The sequence below is a fragment of the Lagenorhynchus albirostris genome, chromosome 20 (assembly GCF_949774975.1).
Source record: "Lagenorhynchus albirostris chromosome 20, mLagAlb1.1, whole genome shotgun sequence".
Classification (NCBI taxonomy): Eukaryota; Metazoa; Chordata; class Mammalia; order Artiodactyla; family Delphinidae; genus Lagenorhynchus; species Lagenorhynchus albirostris.
Window position 1 is genome coordinate 1,938,979 of NC_083114.1, and position 26,485 is coordinate 1,965,463.

Below are 26,485 nucleotides of genomic sequence, written 5' to 3' on the forward strand. Positions count from 1 at the left end.
CTCTCCAGGTTCCTGGATCACTGACCCTTAGGCAGTTTGAATGTTCTGGAATCTGAGCAGTTAGAGAAGATTCTGATGATGCTGTCATGTTATTGAACATCTTTTCTATGAGTCTCCCTTAGAAAAAGAGGTTAGAATCATCTGACCTTAGGTGCTCTTTTCTTAGACAGTAAGAAGAAACACTTTAAATTATTACATTTCTTAAATCATTGAGTCAAATATCTCCTGAGAAGTCAGTACGAGGATTTATCACACTCGGGAGCACTTTCATTTCCTGCTGTTTCTTCTGTATTTTCCAGGTGTTTGCGCACTTGTAACCGGTATCTTCCTTGCTGCTTTAAAGGATGTGGTAGCCTATGCATTCACCAGTGACGAGTATGTACCATCTTCTAGGAGAACATTTTTAGTTTTATGCTTTCTTTCTTCACTATACTTTTCTGACTCTGAGTAGCATGTTACTCCATAGGAAAATCTGTAGTGCAGCTGGGAGTGAATCTGAAGAGGTTTGAATGAAGGAAGCCCATGGAAACCCCCTCCACCCCTCCAATACCCAGTTCATTTATCAAATGCAAGTGGGCTTTCTCTTGTGCTCGGTGTGTTTTTGCTCAGAGATACACAGAAAAAGCACATGGAAAAAACCTCATCCCCAGAAAGGCACCTCCCCGTCCAGGGCACGTTGGCAGCCAGCACGCCTGAATCATCTGGGCAGTGTTTGCATAAACCACTGACCCAATCTTAGGTTGAATTTTACTGCATTTTCTGTAATGATGTGTTTGCGTAATTATTTAGATGCAATAAAGTGTCTTGAATAAACCAAATCCTTAGGAAAAAGCTTCAGTAATTTGCACCAGTTGCCTCAGATTATGCTTATGGAGAAATTCAGTTTTATTACTTTTAAGTGTGCTCTTCTAGTTTCACCCAACCCCACTGGTTCAGACCAGTGCTTAAATATATTGTAAAATCTTAGGGCTAGGGAGGTGGTCAGATGGAGGTACAGGAACTAGATTTACGATCCTGCGTTAAACAACTAAAAAACTGGACAAAATCTGTGTTTTTAAAAATGGCGTTCAGACATTGGACCACAGGCAGCCCAGATAAATCCCTGAGGAGAACCCCATGATTGCCCCAGCTTACCGTGAGGGAGTTTCCAGGACAAAGTGCAGACAGGGGCCCTGGGAAAGCCCCCCCCCATCTCCTTGGGTTGGGGAAATGGAGTTGCGAGTGGGGAGGCTCTGTGGCGAGTTCCCAGGCAGAGTCCCAGAGCAGGGAGAGCACCTGGAGGGCACCCAGAGAGCGCTTTGGAGATCTATGGAAGCTCTCCCTCAAGTCTTCAGCCGACCGCTGAGCCAATTGTGCGTGTAAGGGTCCCACCTGAGGCCAGGGAAGTGGGGTGAGGGACAGGAAGGAACACCTGAAAGGAGCAGGCAGAACAATCCCTGAAGCTCATAAAGGGTCGGGAAGAGTTTGTGTTCCCACCACGTGGAATGAACAAAACCTCGTAATGCATGGGATGGCTGGTGGAGTTCTCAGAAGGACCTTGCCTCAGGAGAAGGAAGATTAGCCCTAGAATGAAGCCTGCTCTGGTCCCACCTAACAAAGCTTAAAAGTAGACTTTGAAAGGATCAAATTGTTTCCAAGAAATTTAACTGTATTAGAGCTCAAGAGTACTTCAATTATTACAAGAACATGCAGTATTCGACAAACTAAAATTCACGATGTCTGCATCTAATTAAAAATTACCAGGTATACAAAGGAGCAAGAAATTAAAATCCATAGAAACATCAATCAGTTGAAACCAACCCAGAAATGAAACATATGATAGAATTAGTACACAGGGATATTAAAAGTTTTAATAACTATGTTTTGTATTTTCAAGAAGGTAGAGGAAAACGTGAGCATGCTAAAGCAAGACATCAAAGATTTTTTAAAAAACAACAAATTGAACTTATAGAGCTGAAAGAAAATGTCTGAAATGAAAATATATTGGATGAGAGTAACAGCAGATTAGAATAGTGTAGAAGAAAAGATTAGTGAACTTGAAGATAGAGCAATAATACATATCCTAAATGAAATGCGGTGAGAAAAAAGACTGGAAAAAGATGAATATCAGTGAGCTGTGATTGGCCTAAAAAGGCTGTAACTAGGGTTCTCAAAACAGAGAGGAGAGGGGACAGGAAAAAAACCTGAAGAAATAATGGCAAATCTTTCTAAATTTGGTAAGATCTTAGAATTAAAGAGATCTAAAAGGCTATTTGATGTAATCACTCATCTTACATCAGGATTCCTCCAAAACATCCTTGCCAGGTTGTCCAACTTACACTTTCATAACCTCAGTGGGTGAGGATCTTGCTACCTCTGAAGGCAGCTTTGATTCTCAGGACACCTTCCTTTTTTTTTTTAATTAATTAATTAATTAATTTATTTTTGGCTGTGTTGGGTCTTTGTTACTGTGCGTGGGCGTTTTCTAGTTGTGGTGAGCTGGGGCTACTCTTTGTTGCAGTGCATGGGCTTCTCATTGCAGTGGCTTCTCTTGTTGTGGAGCATGGGCTCTAGGTGTGCAGGCTTCAGTAGTTGTGGCTTGCGGGCTCAGTAGTTGCAGCTTATGGGCTCTAGAGTGTGGGCTCAGTAGTTGTGGCGCACGGGCTTAGTTGCTCCACAGCATGTGGGATCTTCCCAGACCAGGGCTTGAACCTGTGTCTCCTGCATTGGCAGGTGGTTTCTTAACCACTGCGCCACCAGGGAAGTCCCAGGACACCTTCCTTATTTTGAGCTGAAATGTACCCGTAATTTTCACCCACTTATTCTGGTTCTTGTGCTTGGAGGAATCTAAATCCATTTCTGAGTTAACAGCCTGCAGATATTTGAAGGCATCTCTCATGCTCTCTTCTCCATGGTAACCATCTGAAATTCCTTCAGACATTTCCCATGGAATGTGATTTTGAGTCTCCACTTTGGAATTCATACAAACCTGAAGGCAGTGCTCTTAGCTCCATTTAGAGCAGAACTGTGTCCCCTGTACCTCATTCTACCTGATGGACTTCTGGTGAAGCATTAGGTTTTTGGTGGCTGTACGACTCCGTGTCTGTGGACCTGGTTGCCAGTGCGCCCCTGAGCAGCCCTAGCGTCCACATTCTGCACTCCTGTGGTTATCTTCTTGGACCCAAATGCAGATCCTACTTTTGTACCCATCAATCTTTATTTTCTTATTTTTTGACTCATCTTGACATTTTGGGTTCCTAATTCTGTCAGTGACAGTATTTCCTATCCTTTTCACCTTCTGGCATCTGTACACGTGATACACGCTTGTGTATCTCCATTTCCTCCTCCTTTGCCCAAAGCTCTGGCATCTTCACGATAGTGTTCTCGCCCCCCAGACCCTAGCAGCCTCCCGGCTGAGCTCAGTATCCACGTGGGTGAGCCGTCCAGTGCCCCAGTCCTCAGCCCAGTAACCTCTGCTCTCTGCAGGCACAGTCTCCCGTGGTCATGCTTGGGGCTCTGTCTTACGTAACTGTTCCAGCTCCAGTCCACAACTCCAACGCTTCCAACAGCCATGTCTACTAAGGGGATTCCTCAGCTGCTTGGGCTCTCCAGTCTGTGGGCTCCTCTGGTCCTGCACTCTTTCTCAGTCCATCATGACATTCCTGCCTTTACACCTTCCCTTATGTAGCGTAGGTGCCATGGCTCATTGTCTGCGGAATTCCTGAATCCCTCCTGTGTGGCAGAACCCCAGCCTGGAGGAACCCAGGTGCACACTGTGTGTGTCAGTAGCGCATCACTTCCGGAAAAGTCACGGAAGAGGGCGTGTTGGTTCCACTAGAAACTTATGGCCACAGTTAGACCCTCAGCATCAAAAGCACGTCCATCTTGCTTTTCTTTGGCCATCTCACCGTCCATCACTGCAGTCCATATCAGACCTTCTCCACGCTCCTCAAACCACTGACCCCACCCACTGTACCACCCTCAGCCATCACTCTCAGCAAATGACTTGTCTCTCCCTTGAGTTTATCCTGTTTGGAGTTTGTTGAGTCTCTTGGATTCATGTCTTTTATCAAATTTGGGAAGTTTTCAGCCATTCTTCCTTCAAGTATTGTTTCTGTCTTCTCTCTCACCTCTAGCACTCCCATTATGTGTGCTGTTATATTTGATGGTGTTCCAGCAGGTCTTCATTTTTCTGCATTCCTTTTCCTTTCTGTTCCTTAGTCTAAATAATCTCAATTTGCTTACCTTAAGGTTCACTGATTCTTCCTTCTGCCAGCTCAAGTCTACTGCTGAGGCCCTCTAGTGAATTTCTCATTTTATTTTTTGGGTTTTTCAACTCCACGGTCTTTATTTTTTATAATTTCTGTCTCTCTATTGATAGTATCTACTTGGTGAGGCATCATTCTCATACTTGCCTTTAGTTCTTTAAACATGGTTTTCCTTAACTCTTTGAATATATTTGAAATAGATGACTTAAAAGTCTATTTTAGCGAGTCCAAGGTCTGTGCTTCCTCAGAGACAATTTTTATTTATTCCTTTTTTCACCCTGTATATGGACCATACTTTGTTGTTTCTTTACATGACTCATAATTTTTTTTTGAAAACTAGATTTGGGTTTTTTTTAGTGCAAGTCTAATTGATTTACAATGTTGTGTTAATTGCTGCTGTACAGCAAAATGATTCAGTTATACATCTATAAATATATTCTTTTTCAGATTCTTTTCCCTTATAGGTTATTACAAAATTTGACTATAGGTCCCTGTGCTCTACAGCAGGACCTTGTTTTTTATCCGTCCTATATAGTTTGCCTCTGCGAACCCCACACTCCCACTCCACCCCTCCCCCACGGCCACCGCATGTCTGCTCTCTATGCGAAACCTAGACATTTCAAAATATTACAATGTGGCAATTCTGGAAGTCATATTCACCCCGTCCCCTGGGTTCTTGTCGTCGATGCTCTTGTTTGCTTAGTGACTTCTAAGAACTATTTCGGTAAAGGTCTGTATTCTTGGTTGAGCGTGGCCACTGATGTCTCTGCTGCGTTAGCTTAGAGGTCAGCTAATGACCGGACAGTCTGCATCCCAAACACCTCCCAGTCTTGGCTGACGGGCTCTCTACGTGCGTCAGGTTCACCTTCAACACCCAGCCAGGCAGTTTACAGCTTGGCCTTGACTTTCACTTCCTGTCCATGCAGAGTCTCAAGTTCAGCCCCAGGTGAGAGCTTAGGCCCTTCCTGGTGTTTCTTGAGCCTCTGTGCAGCCCTAGCCGTGCGTGTGGCCTTCTAGATCCCCAGTAACATGTCAGAGCTTCCAGAGCGAGCCCTGACACAACCCCTCGTCCCCAGCCTTTCCTACCAAGCTGCTTGGTTAGTGTGGTGTTTGCCCTGTTTCCACTGCCTCAGGAAGCAGCAACTAGAACATTTGCCTGTAAATTTTTTTAAAAATAAATTTATTTATTTTTGGCTGCATTGTGTCTTTGTTGTGGTGCGCGGGCTTCTCATTGCGGTGGCTTCTCTTGTTGTGGAGCATGGGCTCTAGGCATGCAGGCTTCGTAGTTGTGGCTCATGGGCTCTAGAGCGCAGGCTCAGTAGTTGTGGCGCACGGGCTTGGCTGCACCGCGGCAAGTGGGATCTTCCCAGACCAGGGCTCGAACCCGTGTCCCCTGCAGTGGCAGGAGGATTCTCAACCACTGTGATACCAGGGAAGCCCCTTTCAGATATTCCTTTCAGATTGTCCTTGGCCGTGCTTAGGTGCAGGTGAATCTTTTATTCTGCCTGGCACTTTGTAGGCTTTCAGTCTCAAGCAGTGGATTTTTCTTTAGCTCTAGGAAATTGAGATAAATGATAGTATTTATGGATTAATTTGACATGTGTCTTTTCTGTGGTTACCTGTGTTTTGGGATATTTCCTCAGATTTACCATTAAAATTTAGTCTCTAGCCACGTCCCTTTCATTGTCCAGTCTTTAAGTGGAATGTGGTATTTTAGTGTTCATATTTTTCATTTCTAGTTACTTTTCCCAACTGCTCTTTTTCCTTAAAATGCCTGTTTATGAATATTTCTAAGAACAGGAATTATAATTTTTAAAAGTTTCTCTCTTTGCGTTCTTTCTGTTTCCTTTTGCGTCAGCTCTTCTGCCTGCTCATTTTGGTCTTTTTTTTGCGCTGTTGATTTTCTTCCGTGTTTGGTGCATGTTGGTTTAATGTTTATACTTGTGAAGGAAGGACCACACCGTCACTTTGACTAGTAGAGACAGTGCAGGGTTAGCCGACGCTGCCGTCCTGGGTCTGCTCCGCGGAGGAGGTCGCTGCGCTGGTGAGAGGGTTGCCTGCGGGCTCTGCCTGAGTTGGTGGCACCTGCTGGCTAACAGTCTTCTCCACAGGCTGAGGGGAGGGAGGCCAGAGCTCTGGGGGGAGCACCGCCGTCTGTTGTGTTTTGCATCCACACTGGCCCCATGGTGTAGGCCTGCGGTCACCGCCACTCTGCTGAGTCGTTCTCCAGGGCCCCTGAGCCCCACGCGAGGCCTTCGCCAGACAGACCTTCCAGCACAGCCACCAGAGCTCAGGGCATCCCTGAGGAGGGCAGATGTTTTCTCTGCCTTGAACGCTGGCCTCCAGCTGCATTTCTGAGGAAGACTCCCAGCCACAGGGGAAGACTACCCTTCACAGGCTGAAACCTGCTTTTTCTTCCCAACCCTCACTTTTTTTTGAATTTTATCTATTGTTTATACAGCAGGTTCTTATTAGTTATCTACTTTATACGTATTAGTGTATATATGTCAATCCCAGTCTCACAATTCATCACACAACCCCCCCTCCCGCCACTTTCCCCCCTTGGTGTCCATACGTTTGTCCTCTACATCTGTGTCTATTTCTGCCCTGCAAACCAATTCATCTGTAACCAACCCTCACATTTTTATACTCATCAACAAAACTTTAAGAATTATGCTCTGTTGTGGCAGCCTAGCCCATGTCCCTTTTGACCTAAATTCTAACTGGTGACATTGAAGTTAGTGAGGTTTTATCATGTCCTCATTTTATCAAATAGGAAAGTAGTATGTGGACTGAGTTGACTGGTTGGTCACTCTGGCAGGTTTGTCCAGCCAGCAGGTGATTAGTGCCACACTTAACTGTGAGTTTTGGGTCACTCTTTTTCTCCAACAGAGATGTCGTGTCCCTTGTGAGCCAAGTGATGCCCATTTTTGCTCCCTTTCATCTGTTTGATGCACTTGCGGTGAGTGTTTGCAGTGATTTTACCTCTGTGTACTATATGCAGCACAATTTTGTGTGTCTTTTTTTTTTTTTTTTTTTTTTGCGGTACGCAGGCCTCTCACTGTTGTGGCCTCTCCTGCTGTGGAGCACAGGCTCCGGACGCACAGGCTCAGCGGCCATGGCTCACGGGCCCAGCCGCTCCACGGCATGTGGGATCTTCCCGGACTGGGGCACGAACCCGCGTCCCCCGCATCGGCAGGCGGACTCTCAACCACTGCGCCACCAGGGAAGCCCATGAACTATTTTTAAATAGAGATTTAAATGCTGTTACTTCGTGGGTTTCTGGATGAAAGCTGCTGTAGTTGTTAACATAACTTTAAAAAATATATATATATTTATTTATTTGGTTGTGTGGGGTCTTAGTTGCAGCTCGCAGCCTCCTTAGTTGTGGTCTGTGGGCTCCTTAGTTGTGGCATAAGAACTCTTAGTTGCGGCATGCATGTGGGATCTAGTTCCATGACCAGGGGTCGAACCCAGGCCCCCTGCATTGGGAGCGCAGAGTCATATCCACTGTGCCACCAGGGAAGTCCCTTAACATAACTTTAGAAGGCAAATGTTCTCCTTTATCTCTTATGTAAGGTGCGGTCCCTGTCTTGATATAGGGTATGTGACTGTATTCAGAGCTGTGAAATACCAGGTTGTGTTCTGCCCTGATGTGATTGATGACACCTGAATGACTGCAACACTGGTTTTGGTTTTCCTCTCTCTAGGGCACCTCTGGTGGAGTCCTGAGAGGTGCAGGAAAACAGAAGATGGGTGCTCTCCTGAATGCCATCGGTTATTATGTTTTTGGTTTTCCCCTTGGAGCATCTCTGATGTTTGCTGCTAATCACGGGATAATAGGTACGTGTCTGATTCCTCGGTGACTTACCTTACATCTCACCTGTCCTGTTAGGATAAACTGCTTGAGATACAAAGCAGTTGTCTGGGAAGTGACCCCTGTGGAATAGGAAAAATGATTTTCTCCCTTTGGTATATGAAAACAGTTTGTGTATTCAGTATACAAAAACACTGGAAATGTCGACTTGAAGAAAATAAACATGACCCTGCCCTCAGGATGAGACCAAGATTAAGTAATTACACAATTATTCTATTTGGGTTAAGTACTGTGAAAGCTGTGGTCCCCTATGATGGCTTGGAGCAGCTCCCTGAGGTCGTAATGCATTAGCTTAGTCCTGAGACGTGACTAGAATCACCTAGACGAGGTGACCACAGTTTGTTGAAAAACGATTCTTTCTCTGTTGAATGGTCTTGACACCCTTGTCGAAAATCAGTGGACCAGAGACGTGTGGGTTTATTTCTGGACTCTGTTCTGCTTCATTGGTCTCTATGTCCAGCTCACGCCAGTACCGCACTGTTTGGATTACTGTAGCTGTGCAGTAAGTTTTTGTTTTTTAAATTTAATTTTATTTATTTTTTTATACAGTAGGTTCTTATTTTATACAAGTTTTTTAAAATTTTTATTGAAGTACAGTTGATTTACAATGTTGTGTTAATTTCTGCTGTACAGCAGTGACTCAGTTATACACATACAGACATTCTTTTTCATATTCTTTTCCATTATGGTTTATCACAGGATACTGAATACAGTTCCCTGTGCTCTACAGTAGAGCCTTTTTTATCCATCCTATATATAATAGTTTGCATCTGCTAATCCTGGACTCCCAGTCCATCCCTGCCCTGCACGCCGGGAACCATGAGTCTGTTTCTGTTTCTTGATATGTTCATTTTGTTCCTTTGTGTATTTTAGATTCCTGTGCAGTAAGTTTTGAAATTAGCAAGTGAAGTATTCCAAGTTTGTTCTTTTCCAGTTTTTTTGTTTTGCCCATTTAGGGCCCCTTCCAGTTCTGTATGACTGTGAGGGTTAGCTTTTCCATTTTTGTAAAACAGGCTGTTGGAATTTTTTAGCGGGACTGCACTAAACCAGTTAGACTGCTTTGGGGAGAATACTGCCATCTTAAAAATATCAAGTCTTCCAATCCATGAATACAGAACGTCTTTCCATTTATTTGGGTCTTTAATTTCTTGCATCAGTGTTTTGTAGTTTTCATTGTACAAGTCTTTGACCTCCTTGGTTAAATTTATTCCTAGATATGTGATTCTCTTGGATGCTACTGTAAATGGAATTATTTTCTTAATTTCCTTTTCAGATTGTTCTTTGCTGGTGTATTGAAACACAGCTGATTTTTTGTGTGCTGGTCTTATAAGTTTATAAGTTGATCTTATAAGAATTCATCGATTAGCACTAGTATTTTTGTGTGTTATGAATTCTTTAGAATTTTCTATATACAGGGTCACATCATATATAAATATAAATAGTTTTACTCCTTTTCCAATTGTAATGCCTTTTCGTTCTTTTTCTTGCCTTATTCTACAATAGGGTTTTAACATTTTTCTATATTCTCCTGCAGTACTTTTATTATTTATTTTTTTTAATTTTTATTGGAGTATATTTGATTTACAATGTTGTGTTGGTTTCAGGTGTACAGCAAAGTGAATCAGTTATACATATACATATATCCACTACTCCCATATACATCATTACAGAGCAGTTTTATTTTTAATTAAAAAATAATGTAAAGCTACAGTTTACAGGATGTAAGATAATTTTCATGAAGGGCTTTTGCAGAAATACGCTGTTTATGTAAATTATGCTGCTCAAATTTATGACATCAGATGCGATCTCCTGTTGGCTCCGTTTCACACTTGGAGAAACTAAAGTCTGAGCAGGTGAAGTAATGTGTCCCACAGACAGTAGGTGACGAGACAGGATTTGAACCCAGATGCCCCCAGAGCCTTTCTTTTGCTGCGATGCATGTCTCTCTGAGGGTTATGATTCCCTCATTCATCCTGAAGAGTCACTGAGCACCTGTATGTGTTGGCCCTGGGTGGTGCTGGAATCTGAGGAATGTGAAGATAAACAGGCTGGATCCCCGTTTGTTGTGAGCTCACCCCAGGCTCTTAGGTTTTATTCCTCTCTGTCCTTTGGCACCCTTTCCATATTACACTCTTGGGATGTAGGCCTTGCCCGAGGTTCCTCTTGCTGACCTGTCCCCACTCTCCTCCCTGGAAGGCCCAGGGCTCTCAGCTGTCATCTCGGGGCCTGACTTGGAGCCTGAGCTCCTGGCTGCCCAGGTGTTCCTTGTCGGTCACACCATCGCCTCTGGTTTCTGGCCCCTTCCTGGTTCAGTCCCCTGGTCAAGAGCCTGGCCCCAGTCACGCTACCAAGTCTCACCAGCTCCGACTCTGTAATCTCTCTTCTTGTAGAAAGTGGGGTTTGTCACACTTGCAGGGGAGAGGAGTTGAGAGCGTGTGCTGGCTGTGCATTTATCTGAGCGTTCGTCATCCAGCAAACTCTGCACCCACTCAGGTGCTCTTTGTTACGCTAATTAAGGGGGTCCCACTCGGCATCCGGTTTCCTGTTGTTGGGGGTCAGTGAGGGGACGTATTTGAGGCAGATTCTGTTGTCCAGACACCTTGTTTTTTCCTCAGGGAAATTCTTCCCTCCTGGGTCTCATCTCAAGATAGGACCAGTAGATCTCTGTCTGCAGAGAATAAATGCACTGTTGCCAGAAGACTCGGGAGCCAACTCTGAATTCCACCTGCCTGGTGGTCTACGGCCTGGAGGCCATCTGTGTACTTATAAAATGGGTGCTCCTCTGACACCCTCAGCTTTTTAAAAATATATATATATTTATTTGGTTGCACCGTGTCTTCTTGGCGGCAGGCGAGCTCTTTAGTTGTGGCATGTGGGATCTAGTTCCCCGACCAGGGATTGAACCTGGGCCCCCTACATTGAGAGCGTGGAGTCTTAATCCCTGGACCACCAGGGAAGTCCCACCCTCAGCTTTTATGTTCAAATACTGGACGAACATTTTGGAAATGTTAGCCTCTGCTCAGTATGGTTTTTATCATTTTCCTTGTAAAGCTTTTGCTCATTTCTTGTTAAGGTTATCCCCATTTTATCCTTTTGTGGCCATGGTAGACAAGGCCTTCCCTTCCATCCTGTAATCTAAGTGGTGGTTGTTGGTATATTTGAGGGCTGTTAATTACTGTCTGTGAATTTTGTAGCTTGTTAAAATTCTGAATTCCTCTTATTTGAATAGTATTCAGTTGATTCTCACGGGTTTTCCAGGTATACAATCATATCGTGTACAAATAGCTTTATATTCTCCTTATCAGACGTTACACCACTGATGTCTTTTTCCTGCCTAAAGCCTCTAGTAGAATAATAAATTGTTGTGGTAATAGTGGAAATGCTTGTCTTGTTCAGGACTTCAGAGATTGTGCTTCTGATGTTTCTCTACTAAATAGCATGCTGGATTGGGGGCTGACATACATAAATACACACAATGTAAACACACATACGTTAACAAACGTGTGCATGTCTTCTTAAATCACGTTCAGGAAGTATCCATGGAGTCTGCTTTACTGAAAGTTCCCAACAGAAATGGTTGAGAGTTTTGTCAAATGTAATTGCATGTCATGTAAATAGAAGTAGTTCTACTCCTTCCTTTCTAGTGTTTTTGCCTTTTTCTTGTTCTGGCAAGAACTGCTACAATAGGATTTTAACGTTTTTTCTATATTCTCCTCTAGTATTTTTTATTTTTTAACATCTTTATTAGAGTATAATTGCTTTACAATGGTGTGTTAGTTTCTGCTTTATAACAAAGTGAATCAGTTATACATATACAAATGTCCCCATATGTCTTCCCTCTTGCGTCTCCCTCCCTCCCACCCTCTCTATCCCACTCCTCTAGGTGGTCACAAAGCACTGAGCTGATCTTCCTGCGCTATGCAGCTGCTTCCCACTAGCTACCTATTTTACGTTTGGTAGTGTATATATGTCCATGCCATTCTCTCACTTTGTCCCAGCTTACCCTTCCCCCTCCCCGTATCCTCAAGTCCATTCTCTAGTAGGTCTGCATTTTTATTCCCGTCTTGACCCTAGGTTGTTCTGACCATTTTCTTTTTTTTAGATTACATGTATATGTGTTAGCATACGGTATTTGTTTTTCTCTTTCTGACTTACTTCACTCTGTATGACAGTCTCTAGTTCCATCCACCTCACTACAAACAACTCAGTTTCGTTCCTTTTTATGGCTGAGTAATATTCCATTGTATATATGTGCCACATCTTCTTTATCCATTCATCTGTTGATGGACACTTAGGTTGCTTCCATGTCCTGGCTATTGTAAATAGAACTGCAATGAACATTTTGGTACATGACTCTTGTTTGAATTATGGTCTTCTCAGGGTATATGCCCAGTAGTGGGATTGGTGGGTCGTAGTTGCTCCGTGGCATGTGGGATCTTCCTGGACCAGGGCTTGAACTCGTGTCCCCTGCATTGGCAGGTGGATTCTTTAACCATTGTGCCACCAGGGAAGTCCTAAATTTTTATTTCTTAATTTAAAATTTTTTACCTGAGGTATATAGTTGACGTATAATATTATACGTTACAGGTGTACAATACAGTGATTCACAATTTTTAAAGGTTATACTCCATTTATAGTTATAAAATATTTGCTATATTGCCTGTGTTGTACAATATATCCTTGTGGCTTATTTTATACGTAATAGTTTGTACCTTTTAATCGTCTACCTCTATCTTGCCCCTCCCTGCTTCTCTCTCCCACTGGTACACTAGTTTGTTCTCTGTATCTGTGAGTCTGCTTCTTTTTTGTTATATTCACTAGTTCATTGTATTTTTTTTAGATTCCACATATAAGTGAGATCATACAGTATTTGTCTTTCTCTGACTTATTTCACTTAGCATAATGCCCTTCAAGTCTATCCATGTTGCTGCAGATGGAAAAATTCCATTTTTTATGGCTGATCTCCAGTGGAATACTTATCTACCATAATCTTCTTTATCCATTCATCTGTTGATAAACAGGTGCTTCCATATCTTGGCAATTGTAAATAATGCTGCTATGAACATTGGGGTGCATGTATCTTATCGAAATAATGTTTTTGTTTTTTTGAATATATACCCAGGAGTGGAATTGCTGGATCATATGATAGTTCTATTTTTAGTTTTCTGAGGAACCTCCATACTGTTCTCCATAGTGGCTGCACCGATTTACATGCCCACCAACAGTGCACGAGGGTCCCTTTTCTCCACATCCTTGCCAACACTTGTTATTTGTCTTCTTTTTGATGATGGCCATTCTGACAGGTGTGAGATGATATCTCGTTGTGGTTTTGATTTCTATTTCACTGATGATTAGTGATACTGAGAATATTTTCATGTGCCTGTTGGCCACCTGCATGTCCTCTTTGGAATAATTTCTATTCAGTTCTGCCCATTTTTTAATTGGGTTTTTTTTTGATGTTGAGTTGTATGAGCTATTTATATACATTGGATGCTAACCCTGTATTGATCATATATCATTTACAAACACTTTTTCCCATTCAGTAGGTTTTCTTCACTTTTTGTTGATGTGCAAAAGATTTTCCTTTGCTGTGCAAAAGATTTTACGTTTTATCAGGCATCATTTGTTTATTTTTGCTTTTATTTCCTTTGTTTTAGGAGATGGATCAAAAAAAATTGCTAGGATTTATGTCAAATAGTGTTCTGCCTGTGTTTTCCTCTAGGAGTTTCATGATATCTGGTCTTACATTTAGGTCTTTAATCCATTTTGAGTTTATTTTTGTATATGATGTTAGAGAATGTTCTAATTTCATCATTTTACATGTAGCTGTCCAGTTCTCCCAGCACCATTTATTGAAGAGACTGTCTCTTCTCTGTTGTATATTCTTGCCTCTTTGTCGTAGATTGACAGTGTGTGGGTTTACTTCTGGGCTCTGTGTTCTCTTCCATTGATCTATGTGTCTGTTTTTGTGCTAGTACGGTACTGTTTTGATTACTGTAGCTTTCTAGTATAGTTTGAAGTCAGGGAATGTGATTCCTCCAGCTCTGTTCTTCTTTCTCAAGATTATTTTGGCTATTCTTTTGTGTTTTTCCATGCATATTTTAAAGTTATTGGTTCTAGTTCTGGGAAAAATACTATTGGTATTTTGACAGGGATTGCAGTGAATCTATAGATTGTGTTGGGTAAGATGGTCATTTAACAATATTAATTATTCCAATCCAAGAACACAGTATATCTTTCCATCTGTTTGTGTTGTCTTCAGTTTCTTTCATCAGTGTCTTATAGTTTTCCGAGTACAGGTCTTTTACCTGTAGGTTTATTCCTAGGTATTTTATTCTTTTTGGTGCAATGGTAAATGGGATTGTTGCCTTAATTTCTCTTGCTGATAGTTCGTTGTTAGTATACAGAAGTGCAATACAATTGTTAGTATAAAGAAACAATCCCATTAATACTTTTAATTAAAAATTAAGTTTTTAGTGCCTGTTGAGATGATCCTATAAATTTTCTCCTTAGATCTCTTACGGTGATAAGTGATATTATTTGATTTCTTCATGTTGAACAATCCTGATTATTATGTGCTACTCTTTTAGTGAGCTGCTGGATTCTACTAATATTGTATTTAAGAATTTTGCAATGGTAGTTATAAGACTGGTCAGTAGTTTCATTTCTTTGTGTAATCTTTGTAAAGTTATGACATTAACAGTATTAATATACACTTACTACATAAGGAAAATTAAAAATGTTCCCTTTTTGTATTCCCTGGAACAATTTACATAGTGTAGGAATATTATTATTATAAAGGTTTGGTTAAATTATATGAAACTGTCATGTCAGGCATTTTGGAGGAGTTTGTTACAGCTTTCACAATTTCTTCTCTGAAATCAGTTTGCTTAGACTTTATCTTTTTGGAAGGGGGGTCAGCTTTGGCAAATTATACATATTTTCAGAAATCTATCCATTTTATGACTCTAACTGTATAGAATTGTGCAAAACAATCTGTCATGTGCTTTTGGGGTAAGTTGTTGTATGTGTTCTGCATCTATATCCACATCTGCAATTGCTATGGATTTCCTTAGTAACGATGAGCTGTGTTTTCTGCAGAATACAGTCTGATTCGAGGACTGACCCAATGCTGTAGTATGTATTCAAGTAGATCCTTTTGTTCTGTGTCAACCAGTACATTTTTACCGTGTAAACAATTTTGAATCTGTCCCCATTGCTCTGTGAAATTTTAATCCCGCAGCTGTCGTGAGAGCCTTCTGTGTCCACACAAACAGAGGTGCTTAGTTTCTTATCCTGACTTTTTGGAAACGTTGTCATGTGATGGCTTAATGAGTAACTGTCCTCAATGTCATGTCTCTTTGGATGACCAGTTCAGGCTGGGAGCCTGTGGGGTATTTGATCAGTGTCAAGCAGGATTTCGCCCTTCTCTGTTTGGGACACAGAACTGCCAAGTATTTATTACGGTCTCATCCCTACCAAGCACCGTCGTCGACACCAGGGAAACACTGCTTAACCAAAGAGCCAGAGCCTCTGCCTGATGAGCTATTGAGGTTTCACAATTCAGCTTTGCTTTAAAAAAGCAAACAACCTAAAAACCTCTCCTCTACTAGACACTGAGCTCTTTAGAATAAGAACACGTCAGATCTCGCTTTTTGTCCATAAAAGTGCTTCTCGCTATTGGACTTATTTAGCAGGTACTCAGGTTTGTTAAATAACACTTTTAAACTATTAATTATACATTAACAACATGGAAATCTTGTGAAAATACATAAAAAATATAATGATGAAAATTAAAATTACCTCTAGTTCACTCCTCAAATATAAACCCTGAGGTATTTCAATGTATTTTATTCCAGCCTTTTAAAATTATTTTTCTCCCAGTATTTTTTCTGTTATTCACAGAAGTGGGGTTATACTGAATATGTAATTTCCCCCGGTCCCACGTTAAAGACATGGCTTTTAGTAGTTCTCTAGTATTTCCTTGTATCGTTTATTTAATGCTTCCCTAATAGTGGACATTTAAATTGCCCCCCTTCTATCTTTTAATTGAAGTATTGCTGATTTACAATGTTGTGTTAATTTCTGCTGTAGAGCAAAGTGACTCAGTTATATGCATATATATACATTCTTTTTTATGTTCTTTTCCATTACGGTTTATTCTAGGATATTGAATATAGTTCCCTGTGCTATACAGTAGGACCTTGTTGTTTATCCATTCTGTGTGTAATACTTTGCATCTACTAACCCCAAACTCCCAATCCATCCCTCCCCCACCCGCCCCCCCACCTTGGCAACCACAAGTCTGTTCTCTGAGTCTGTTTCTATTTTGTAAATGAGTTCATTTGTGTCATATTTTAGATTCCACATATAAGTGATGTCATATAGTATTTGTCTTTCTCTTTCTGAATGACTTCACTTAGTATGATAATCTCTGGGTCCATCCATGTAGCTGCAAATGGCATTATTTCATTCTTTCTTATGGCTGAGTAGTATTCCATTGTGTATATGCACCACATCTTTATCCGTTCCTCTGCTGATGGACATTTAGGTGGTTTCCACGTCTTGGCTGTTGTGAATAGTGCTGCTATGAACATTGGGGTGCATGTATCTTTTTGAATTATAGTTTTGTCTGGGTATATGCCCAGGAGTGGGATTGCTGGATCATGTAGCAACTCTATTTTTAGTTTTTTGAGGAATCTCCTTACTGTTTTCCATAGTAGCTGCACCACCTTACATTCCCACAAACAGCGTAGGAGGGTTCCCTTTTCTCCACACCCTCGCCAGCATTTATTTGTAGACGTTTTAATGATGGCCGTTCTGACCAGTGTGAGGTGGTACCTCATTGTAGTTTTGATTAGCAATTCTCTAATAATTAGCGATGCTGTAAGTTGCTCCTCTTTTAAATAACATTGTGACGAGCATCCCGGGTATATGAATTATTAACGACATTCCTGAGTCTCTCCTTAGGATGGGTTCCTAGGAATGGAATCAGTCCATCAAAGGGTATAAACTGTCCATCCATCTGCTTCTCAACTCGAGAGGTTATTCCAGTGAAATGGCCGGGAGTCCACGGGAGGCCCAGCCTCAGTGACCTCTTGCCTACGTGGGGCCCCAGACATGTGAACAGGTTAGCAGACTAATTCCCAGTTTATACTGGGTTCCAACTCAAGCCTAGACAGCTGGCTTTGTAGTGCAGTTATTCATATATGAATGGGTATTTTATATCCACTTTGTTACGCAGTGATATTTAAGTGATTTAAATAGTTTCTTCTCATAAGGAGATAGGCATTGTTTATAATGTTTCTCAGTCATCTCTTGTACACGGCAATTGGAGAGATGGTTCTCAAAGTGGGCTTCTAGAAACATCAGTCTCACAGGTACATGCACACACCCATCTAAAGCCTTCCAGCGGATTCCCACTAGAGTTGGAATCAAACCTGGTCAGTGGTAAGCGTGCGTCTGATCCTGGTCCATAATTATCTAAAATTTTAGCGTAAGCTGCAGGTTACGCTGTGGATACAGTAGTTACGGGAGAATGTTAATGATGCCAGGAGGGGGACTGCAGAAAATCTCAACGGGATACTTGTTTCCCACCCACAGGTCTCTGGTCCGGATTGACGGCCTGTGTCTTCTTTCAAACCCTCTTCTACTTGGTGTACATCTGGAGGATAAACTGGAACAGAGCGGCAGAGCAGGTAACAGAGGGCGGGTCCTCTTAGAGATGGGGCCCTGTTGATCCCAGGGCAGGTAAGGAATCTTTCATGGTGAAAATGGTAAGAAATCCATTGGCAGCATGATGCACTTTGTTTAGTGAAATGCATCCAACGTGAGAGTTGGGGGCAAAAGGAAAGCCTGTGTCAGCACGTTTTCCTCTTAATGTGGAGTTAATTTAGTATCTACCAAGCAGGGCTCAGCCAGAAAGAAAGAGAATTAGCTTAGAAACTATTTTGCTGTTTTGGTGTGATAGTCTTAGAAAAGCAGTAGTGTTTCCTGATCTGTTGTCTAGTTTTAGGCGTCTTCAAAAGGATCTTTTGGTCCATGGTTTCCTAAGAAATGCAAATTGCTAAGTGCCTGTGATCAGGGAAGTTCTTGGGGCAGAACCTGTCCTGCGGGTTCAGGAGTGGATCCTGATCCTCTGGGCGTCTCTGTGTTGAAGTGTGAGCCCCGCTGACTGTGTCCAGGTGTGAGAGGAGATGGGTGGGAGGTCGGCGAGGGGAGGTGTCCTGGACAAAGCCGCGAGGAGGGGCTGAGGCGTGCAGACCGCCACAGTCTGCGTCTTGGCCACCCTCGAGGATTCGCAGCCCTTCTGCCTTTCCTTATGCTGACGTATCATGTCCTTCCTCCCTTCAGTGTGATCGCTGGAGGGAATGAAGTGAACAGGACGTTTAGTTGGACCGTAAACTCCCCCTTAGGTGACAGTACCATTTATCTTTAGACTTTGTTCCTTTTATCGGGATTTAGGAGCAGTAAAGGGCACAGTGCGAAAATCATGTTAAGTTTGCAATTATGACAACAAGTGGCTTTTTATGCCATGTTTGTGAGGTGATATTGGGGTGAAGAATATGGTTTCCAGTGTGGCGTTCTACTGTCGCTGGCTTTTTCAGGACCAAGCAAGACCGCGCACGATGCTGTCACCTGTAGCGTAGTTTCCGAGGGAGCTTAACCGCAGTTTAACAGCAGTGACTGGCCTCACCTGACTGCACCTGCTTTACCTCTGTGATGCTTTGTTCAGGCACAGGTTCGAGCCGGGCTGAGAGGGACGAAAGACGCCGTGCCCACCGCGACAGGTAAGTTTATGGGGTCCGTTCCCCAGGGTCCTGATTTCTGGTTCTCACGCCCGGAACTCGGTGCATGAGCTTCTGCTCCCTCGCGCAGTGCAGCTCGTCTCTGCCTCTAACTGGGAGGCCAACTCTGTGTTCCCCTCTGGAACGTGCTTAATAACCCCACATGTAACAAACCATTTACAACGCAGGCTCATGTCACCTTCAGGAATGCCCTTTACTCAGACTAGCACGTAAGGAAATATCTCACTGTTCTCTGCAAACAGATCTGTCCATCCCAGACAAAGAGGTAGCCGATGGGGTGATCCTACCTGACGTCATCCGACCTGAGAGCCAGACCATGCAGCTGGTGGAGAGCAGCTCGTGTGGGGTGGCCACCATCGGGGAGGTCTTGACGGGGGCCCAGCTGATTCTGTATCGCGGGGCGGCTGTAGTTTTAGCTTTTGCTGTCCTGGTAGCAGGAATTTTAATAAGAGTTTTCACTGACCGTGGCTGAAACGGAATCACCCCAGCCCACAAACTAGCAGTGACAACGACATGCCACACAGGAAGCATGGGAAGTGACCCTGGTCACCGGGACAGTGGTTTCGCTCTCAACTAAGTGTGGAGAGGATACCAGTGATGTGTGCTTAGTTATTCTGAGAGTTTGCACGATCTTACTGCTTACTGAAGATTAAGAAAAGAGTTATAATTTTAAGTGAACTTTTCTCCCAACCGTTAACTCTATCATGGTTTTTAAATCTGTAAATTTGGTTTTCCCGGCTTGAAGTGTTCTTTATGCTGTCAATATCTTTTGTCTTCCAGGAAAGCAGGTCCTCTAACATTAACTGCTGGTCACGTTGTCTTTTTGTTTCTCTGTTACGTGTTCAGTCTTGTTGGTGAGTTTGTACAAAGTGCCGTCTAGTCCAGTCCCAGGTAGTGCCATGTAAGCTTTTTTTTTTTTTGCGGTACGCGGGCCTCTCACTGTTGTGGCCTCTCCCGTTGCGGAGCACAGGCTCCAGACGCGCAGGCTCAGCGGCCATGGCTCACGGGCCCAGCCGCTCCGCAGCATGTGGGATCCTCCCAGACCGGGGCACGAACCTGCGTCCCCTGCATCGGCAGGTGGACTCTCAACCACTGCGCCACCAGGGAAGCCCCCGTGTAAGCTTTTATAAAATAAACACTTTAAAATGCGAGCTCGTACTGTTTCTACCTATATGATAACTTGTAGCTTACTGCCTTTTAAATTTTCGTTAAACTTTTGTATTAATTAAAAAAGAAATCTGTTCTCTCCTGCAGCTCAGCCCCCAGATGCCAGCAGGTGTGGCTGCACCTCTCGATGGAGAGTTTCAGAGCCTTTTATAGGGAACTGGACCAACCCAAATAGGAAATCCTGAAAGGAATGACTGACATTGGGCTTCCCCAACACAAAGCCCACTCGATGACCTGGAGAGCAGTGTTCCCCTGGGCCACCTCCCCCCGCCCCTGCCCTGGGGAGGCAAGCGGGCAGAGCTGGTACAGACCAGAGGAGACAGCGGCTGCAAGGTTCAGGGAGAGCACCAAATATTGTCACCATGCTACAGAATAGGATGCTGTGGGATAAAACACCCAGGAAAGTTTTGAGGTGAAATTCATATAAAATTAACCTTTTAAAGTGTATAATTCAGTAGCATTTAGTACATTTAGTGATTTTTGGTTTTTTTAAAATTATTATACCATCTTGGTGTGAAGTGTCTCACTGTCATTTTAGTTTGCAGTTCTAATGCACATTACTAATGACATCATCATTGCATAGGTTTACTGGCCATGTGTGTATCTTTTTTGGAGAAATGTGCCCACGTTTACATTGAGTTGTTTGTTGCAAGGGTTTGTAATACACTCTGGATGCTGGGTCCTTATCAGATGGGTGGTTTGCAGTATTTTCCACCCCCAATTCTGTAGCCCATCTTTTCACTTTCTCAATAGTGTCTGCTCTATGAACAAAGAGTTTTTAATTTTGATGAAGCCCAATTTATCTATCTTTTCTGTTGCTTTCATTTTTGTTGTCATATCTAAAAATCCACTGCCACACTGTCAGAAAAAAAATTAAGACTCTTTCCAGTGTGACTTGTTAAGGAGCTTGGAAGTCATCACCCTGTCCTCAAAAAAAAAGAGCAGCATGAGTCATTTCTCTTCTGCCACCAAACGGGGGGGCTTTTCACGCCAACAACCAATGCTCCAAATCTTCCAACACCAGCAGGATGTGCAGTGATTCCGTTCAACTGTGACACTAACCATGTGTCAGACCCCATGGGTTAAGGGCTCAGTCCCATGAGACTGCCACCCATACTTTTGACTGACAGTCTATAAACTGGGGTTCTTGTGACCCTCTCCTTGTTCAGTAGTTTGCTAGAACAGCTTACCAGGGACTCAGGAAAACACTTCCCATAGGATTACTTGTTTGTTATAAAGGATACAACTAGGAAGCGCCACATGGAAGAGATGCACAGGGTCAAGTACAGGGGTGATGGTGCTCAGGTGGTCTTTCTGATGACCAGCCGCCCTCCTGAAGCTACGTAGGTGCCCCCCACCATGAGTCACGTTATTAGCATTAAACCCTAAACCTGAAACTTCTCTACAAAATAGTCTGTTTTTAAAATGGGCACACGATCTGCATTGACATTTCTCCAAAGATGATGTACAAATTGCCAATACACACATGGAAAGATGCTTAACATCTTAGCCATTAGACAAATGCAAAGGAAAACTCCAAGGAGATACCACTGCACATGCGCTAAGTGGCTGTAATAAACACAGATACAAGCACTGGCGTAGATGCGGAGAATCTGCAACCCTCATACATTACCGGGAGGAATGTCAGATGGTGCTGCCACACAATTTCACAGTTCCAGAAAAAGTGAAACACAGGGTTACCACCTGACTCAGCAGCTGTACTCCTGGGTATATACCCAAAGAACTGAAAACATGTCCACACAGAAACTTCTACAAACTAGGAGCACGATCTCAACACAGAGATAAAGTACAGGAACCAAACAGAAATCCTGGAGCTGAATAACACGAAACCCGAAGTGAAAATGTCACTGCAGGGGTTCTGCGGCAGATTGGGGCAGGCAGAAGAAAGCCGGGGAAGTTGAAGGAAGGACTGATCTGACACCAACTGGGCGTTTACAACTTAGGTCAAGTCTGCCACTAACTAACTGGAGTCGACATCAGGTCCCACAAGTTAAAGAACTGCATCTCCAAAAAGACTGCCCTTCAGATGCCAGCCGCGAGTGGGGTCCCCAGGCCAGCCACAAATAGCCAATAAGCACAAGAATAGATGCTGCACATCATTAGCCATTTAGAAAATGCACATTAAAACCACAATGATAGCACTTCACACCTATTATGATGCCTGTAATCACACAGTAAAAAAATTTAAGTAAGTGTTGGTAAGGGTGCGGAGAAAGCTGGAGCCCTTGTGCATTGCTGGTGAGAATGTAAAGTGGTGCAAGCTACTGTGAAAAATAGTTTGGCGCTTCCTCAAAAACTTAAACATAGAAATACTGTACTATCCAGCAATTCCACTACTAGGTTATACCCAAAGGAATTAAAAGCAGGGACTCAAACAGATGCTTGTACACCAGTGTTCGTCACAGCATTACTCATGATAGGTGATGGAAACAACCCAAGTGTCCATCACAAATGTATGGATTTATATGTATACAAAGGAATATTACTGAGCTATAAAAAGAATGAAATTCTGACACATGCTACCACAGGGATGAATCTTGAGAACATTATGCTAAGTGAAATAAGCCAGATACAAGAGGACAAAAATTGTAGGATTCCACTTACATGAGGTACCTGGAGTAGGGAAATTCAAAGAGACAGAAAGAATAAAAGGTACCAGGGATTGGGGGGGAAATGGGGAGTTATTATTTAATGGGTACAGGGTTTCTGTTTGGGATGATGAAAAGGATCTGGAAATGGACAGTGGTGACAACTGAACAACAGTGAATGTACTTAATGCCAATGAAATCTACATGAAAATGACAACTTTTATGCTATATAGTAGTACAATAGAAAGGATGAAAGGCAGAAAAATTAATGCTAATATATCGATATGTACTGCTGTTCTTGGAAAAAGGAACAGAAGAAGTATTCAAACAAGTAACAGCATGAAGTCTGACACTTTAATGGGTACTCTGTGCCTAAAAAACGAACAAAAATCAATACTAAGAGCCTGATGACAGTTCTGTTCTCGGATGACAAGTAATGTCTAGATCTTTAGAAAGAAAGAGCGAGTCACCTACAAAGCAGGAAGAAAAATCAGGTGGCTTCGCAATTTCTTCTGCATAGCTGCATTAATTTCTGGCGGACACTACAGCAATGTCTATAAAGTTCTGAAGCAAGAAAAATGTGACCCAGGACCAACTGTCCCTCAGATGCTCAATAAAGCCAACAAACACATAAATATCCTCAAGCATGTAACACCTCAGCAGATACAGCACCCCTGGCTATTAAAAAAAAAAAACTGCTTGCAATCAAAGTAATTCAGGAATTGGACTCTGGTAGAAGGACCGGCAATATGGAAATAAGGAAGTAAGGCTCAAGAACAATGTGAGTTGTGAGCACAGAACAGAAGGTAAATGTAAAGATAATGTTTTTTAAAAAATCAGGAGGCAGGGAATGCAGAGGTGGGAGAAAGCATAAATTATGTTTTCATATCAGTAAATCCTATGGAAGGTTGAAAGGTGGGGTCTAAACAAGCTTTAACTTCTTCCCCCCCCGCCCCCCCCCGCCCCGGTACACTGGGTTCTCACTGCTGCGGCCTCTCCCGCTGCGGAGCACAGGCCCAGCCGCTCCGCGGCATGTGGGATCCTCCCGGACCGGGGCACGAACCCGTGTCCCCTGCACCGGCAGGCGGACTCTCAACCACTGCGCCACCAGGGAAACCCCTTCAACTTCTTTTTTTAAATAACTCTTTTTTACACTAAGATATTTAAATTAAATACTGTCTCATTATGAAACCTCACTTGAAATTCAGCAGTTCAGTTTCACTTTAGTCTTTCATTGAATTTAAGAGTAAATTTAATTGCATTTAAAAATAGTACTACAGATAATCCCATTGCTATCAGCTTATTTACTTTCTATCCTCACGTGTATGTACGTATGAGAGAGATCTGGAGTGACATCCACCAAATGTCACAAGTAGTGTTATCTCTGAGAGGAGGAATCTGGAATTATTTTTTTCCTCTTTGCTTTGTATAATTCCGTATTACTTAAATTTTTAAAACTGATGACTAATGTCATTTTTACAAAACAACAGTAAGTTATTTCTTTACAAAGAAGTGGGCCCTTCACGCACTAAGGCCATGAAATATTCAAGAACTTTTCAGGGCAGTGGAGACAAGGACCCCACCAGACACCTCCACCTCCGCTGACCCCCAGCAGGGGCCCACAGCCTGGAGAAGGTCCCTGGACATTCTGAAAGCCAGACTGTCACAGTGTGATCTCAGATTCGTTTTTTTGAAAGTGTGTGACAGAGAGGTTCCCAAACTTCCCTGGTCAGTGGCACCGTTAGTGCCTTAGCAGTATGTTTTTCACGGCACCCTGTGGCCAAAAGACATACGTATTCATTAATTAGTTAAGTTGATAGTTACTCATAGCCTAACAACTTAGTAGCTATTTTAAAAATAATACACATAAATGGAAAAAAATAATAGTCTTTTTTGTCTCATTCTTAAGTGGACGCCTGCACCTGCTGGGCACTGAACAACTGCTCAGGCCCTGAGGTCAGGTTGGACGCTGCCACCCTCACTGCGTTTTTCACACTCTTTCACACAACTTTTTATCACAGCAACTGCTGAGATAGGTTTTGCAAAGATATGACGACATCATTAAAAAAATACATGCGTTCTAATGTTAGAGCTGTGAAATGCCTTCAGGTGATATAGCTTGCGTGGTGTATAACAGGCATTAAGCCTCATTCTGTTTCCCTTGAAATTTTAAAATACTCTGAAATGTGCCTGTGGATTCACTGCTATCCCCATAGCACCTTGGCCCAGAGTTTGGGAACCAAACCGTGAGTACATATAAGAAAAAAGTCTGAAAGTATACAGCACATTACAGAGGATACTTCTGAGTGATGGTATTACAGATAGTTTTTACTTCTCTATACTTCTCTGTATTTACTGGAAAAAAAATTATGCATTACTTTTACAATCAGGACAAGCAAACAATTAGGCAGCCACCAGATTCCCAAACATTAAAAATTAAAGCCATATCAAGAGTTCCGTATGATCCAGCAATCCCACTCCTGGGCATATATCCGGAAAAAACAAAAACTCTAATTTGAAAAGACACATGCACCCCAATGTTCATAATGGCACTATTCACAATAGCCAAGACATGGAAGCAACCTAAATGTCCATCGACAGATGAATGGATAAAGAGGATGTGGTACATATATACAATGGAGTATTAGCCATAAAAAAGAATGGAATAATGCCATTTGCAGCAACATGGATGGACCTAGAGGTTATCATACTAAGTGAAGTTAGAAAAACAAATACCATGTGACATCACTCATGTGGAATCGAAAAAAAATGATACAAATGAACTTATTTACAGAACAAATAGACTCACAGAAAACAAACGGTTACCGAAGGGGAAAAGGGGGCAGGGATAAATTGCAAATTTGGGATTAACAGATACACACTATATATAAAGTAGATAAATCAACAAGGACCTACTGTATAGCACAGGAAACTACTCAATATATTGTAATGACCTATAATGAAAATTATCAGTTATAATGTGTATATATATATATATATAAAAAAAACTGAAACACTTGGCTGTACGTCTGAAACTAACACGACATTGTAAACTACTCAAAACAAAGGCCATATCAAGTGTCATCAAGGATGTGAAGTACTTGTAGAACCACTCTGGTTTTTAAAAAAATTAAAAAAAATTTTTTTAGGGCTTCCCTGGTGGCACAGTGGTTAAGAATCCACCTGCCAATGCAGGGGACACAGGTTCAAGCCCTGGTCCGGGAAGATCCCACGTGCCTCGGAGCAACTAAGCCCGTGCGCCACAGCTACTGAGCCTGCGCTCTAGAGCCCATGAGACACAACTACTGAGCCCGCACACCTAGAGCCCGTGCTCCGCAATAAGAGGAGCCACCGCCATAAGAAGCCTGTGCACCGCGATGAAGAGTAGCCCCCGCTCGCCACAACTAGAGAGAGACGGCGCACAGCAACAAAGACCCAACGCAGCCAAAAATAAATAATTAAAATCAATTACAGAAAAAATTAAAAAAATTTTTTTTTGCCACGCCACGTGGCATGTGATATCCTAGTTCTCCCATCAGGGACCGAACCTGCGCCCCCTGCATTAGAAGCGTGGAGTCTTAACCACTGGACCACCAGGGAAGTCCCATGTACAATCACTTTGGAAGACAGTTTGTATTATCTAGTAAAATTGAAGATAAATAAATAAAGCCTATGATTAATTCCATTACTAGGTGTGCTCTAGAGAAAACTGTTCACATGTGTGTGTTGGTACCTGTAGAGGAATATTCACTGCAGCACTGTAATAGCCCCAAATAG

General features: G+C 42.5%; 1 protein-coding gene and 1 pseudogene across 1 annotated transcript in view; one reads left to right on the top strand and one right to left on the bottom strand.

The window, feature by feature from the left end:
- Window positions 1-19,845, top strand: part of LOC132511455 (multidrug and toxin extrusion protein 2-like) — a 48,340-nt gene extending 28,495 nt beyond the window's left edge. The window contains exons 12-17 of the mRNA XM_060134634.1: window positions 300-375; window positions 7,140-7,209; window positions 7,958-8,090; window positions 17,728-17,822; window positions 18,860-18,914; window positions 19,175-19,845. Coding sequence (XP_059990617.1) covers window positions 300-375; window positions 7,140-7,209; window positions 7,958-8,090; window positions 17,728-17,822; window positions 18,860-18,914; window positions 19,175-19,404 — 659 coding nt within the window. The 3' untranslated portion in view covers window positions 19,405-19,845. The remainder of the gene's footprint in view (window positions 1-299; window positions 376-7,139; window positions 7,210-7,957; window positions 8,091-17,727; window positions 17,823-18,859; window positions 18,915-19,174) is intronic.
- Window positions 1-26,485, bottom strand: part of LOC132510717 (receptor-binding cancer antigen expressed on SiSo cells-like) — a 109,185-nt pseudogene that overhangs the window by 44,033 nt on the left and 38,667 nt on the right.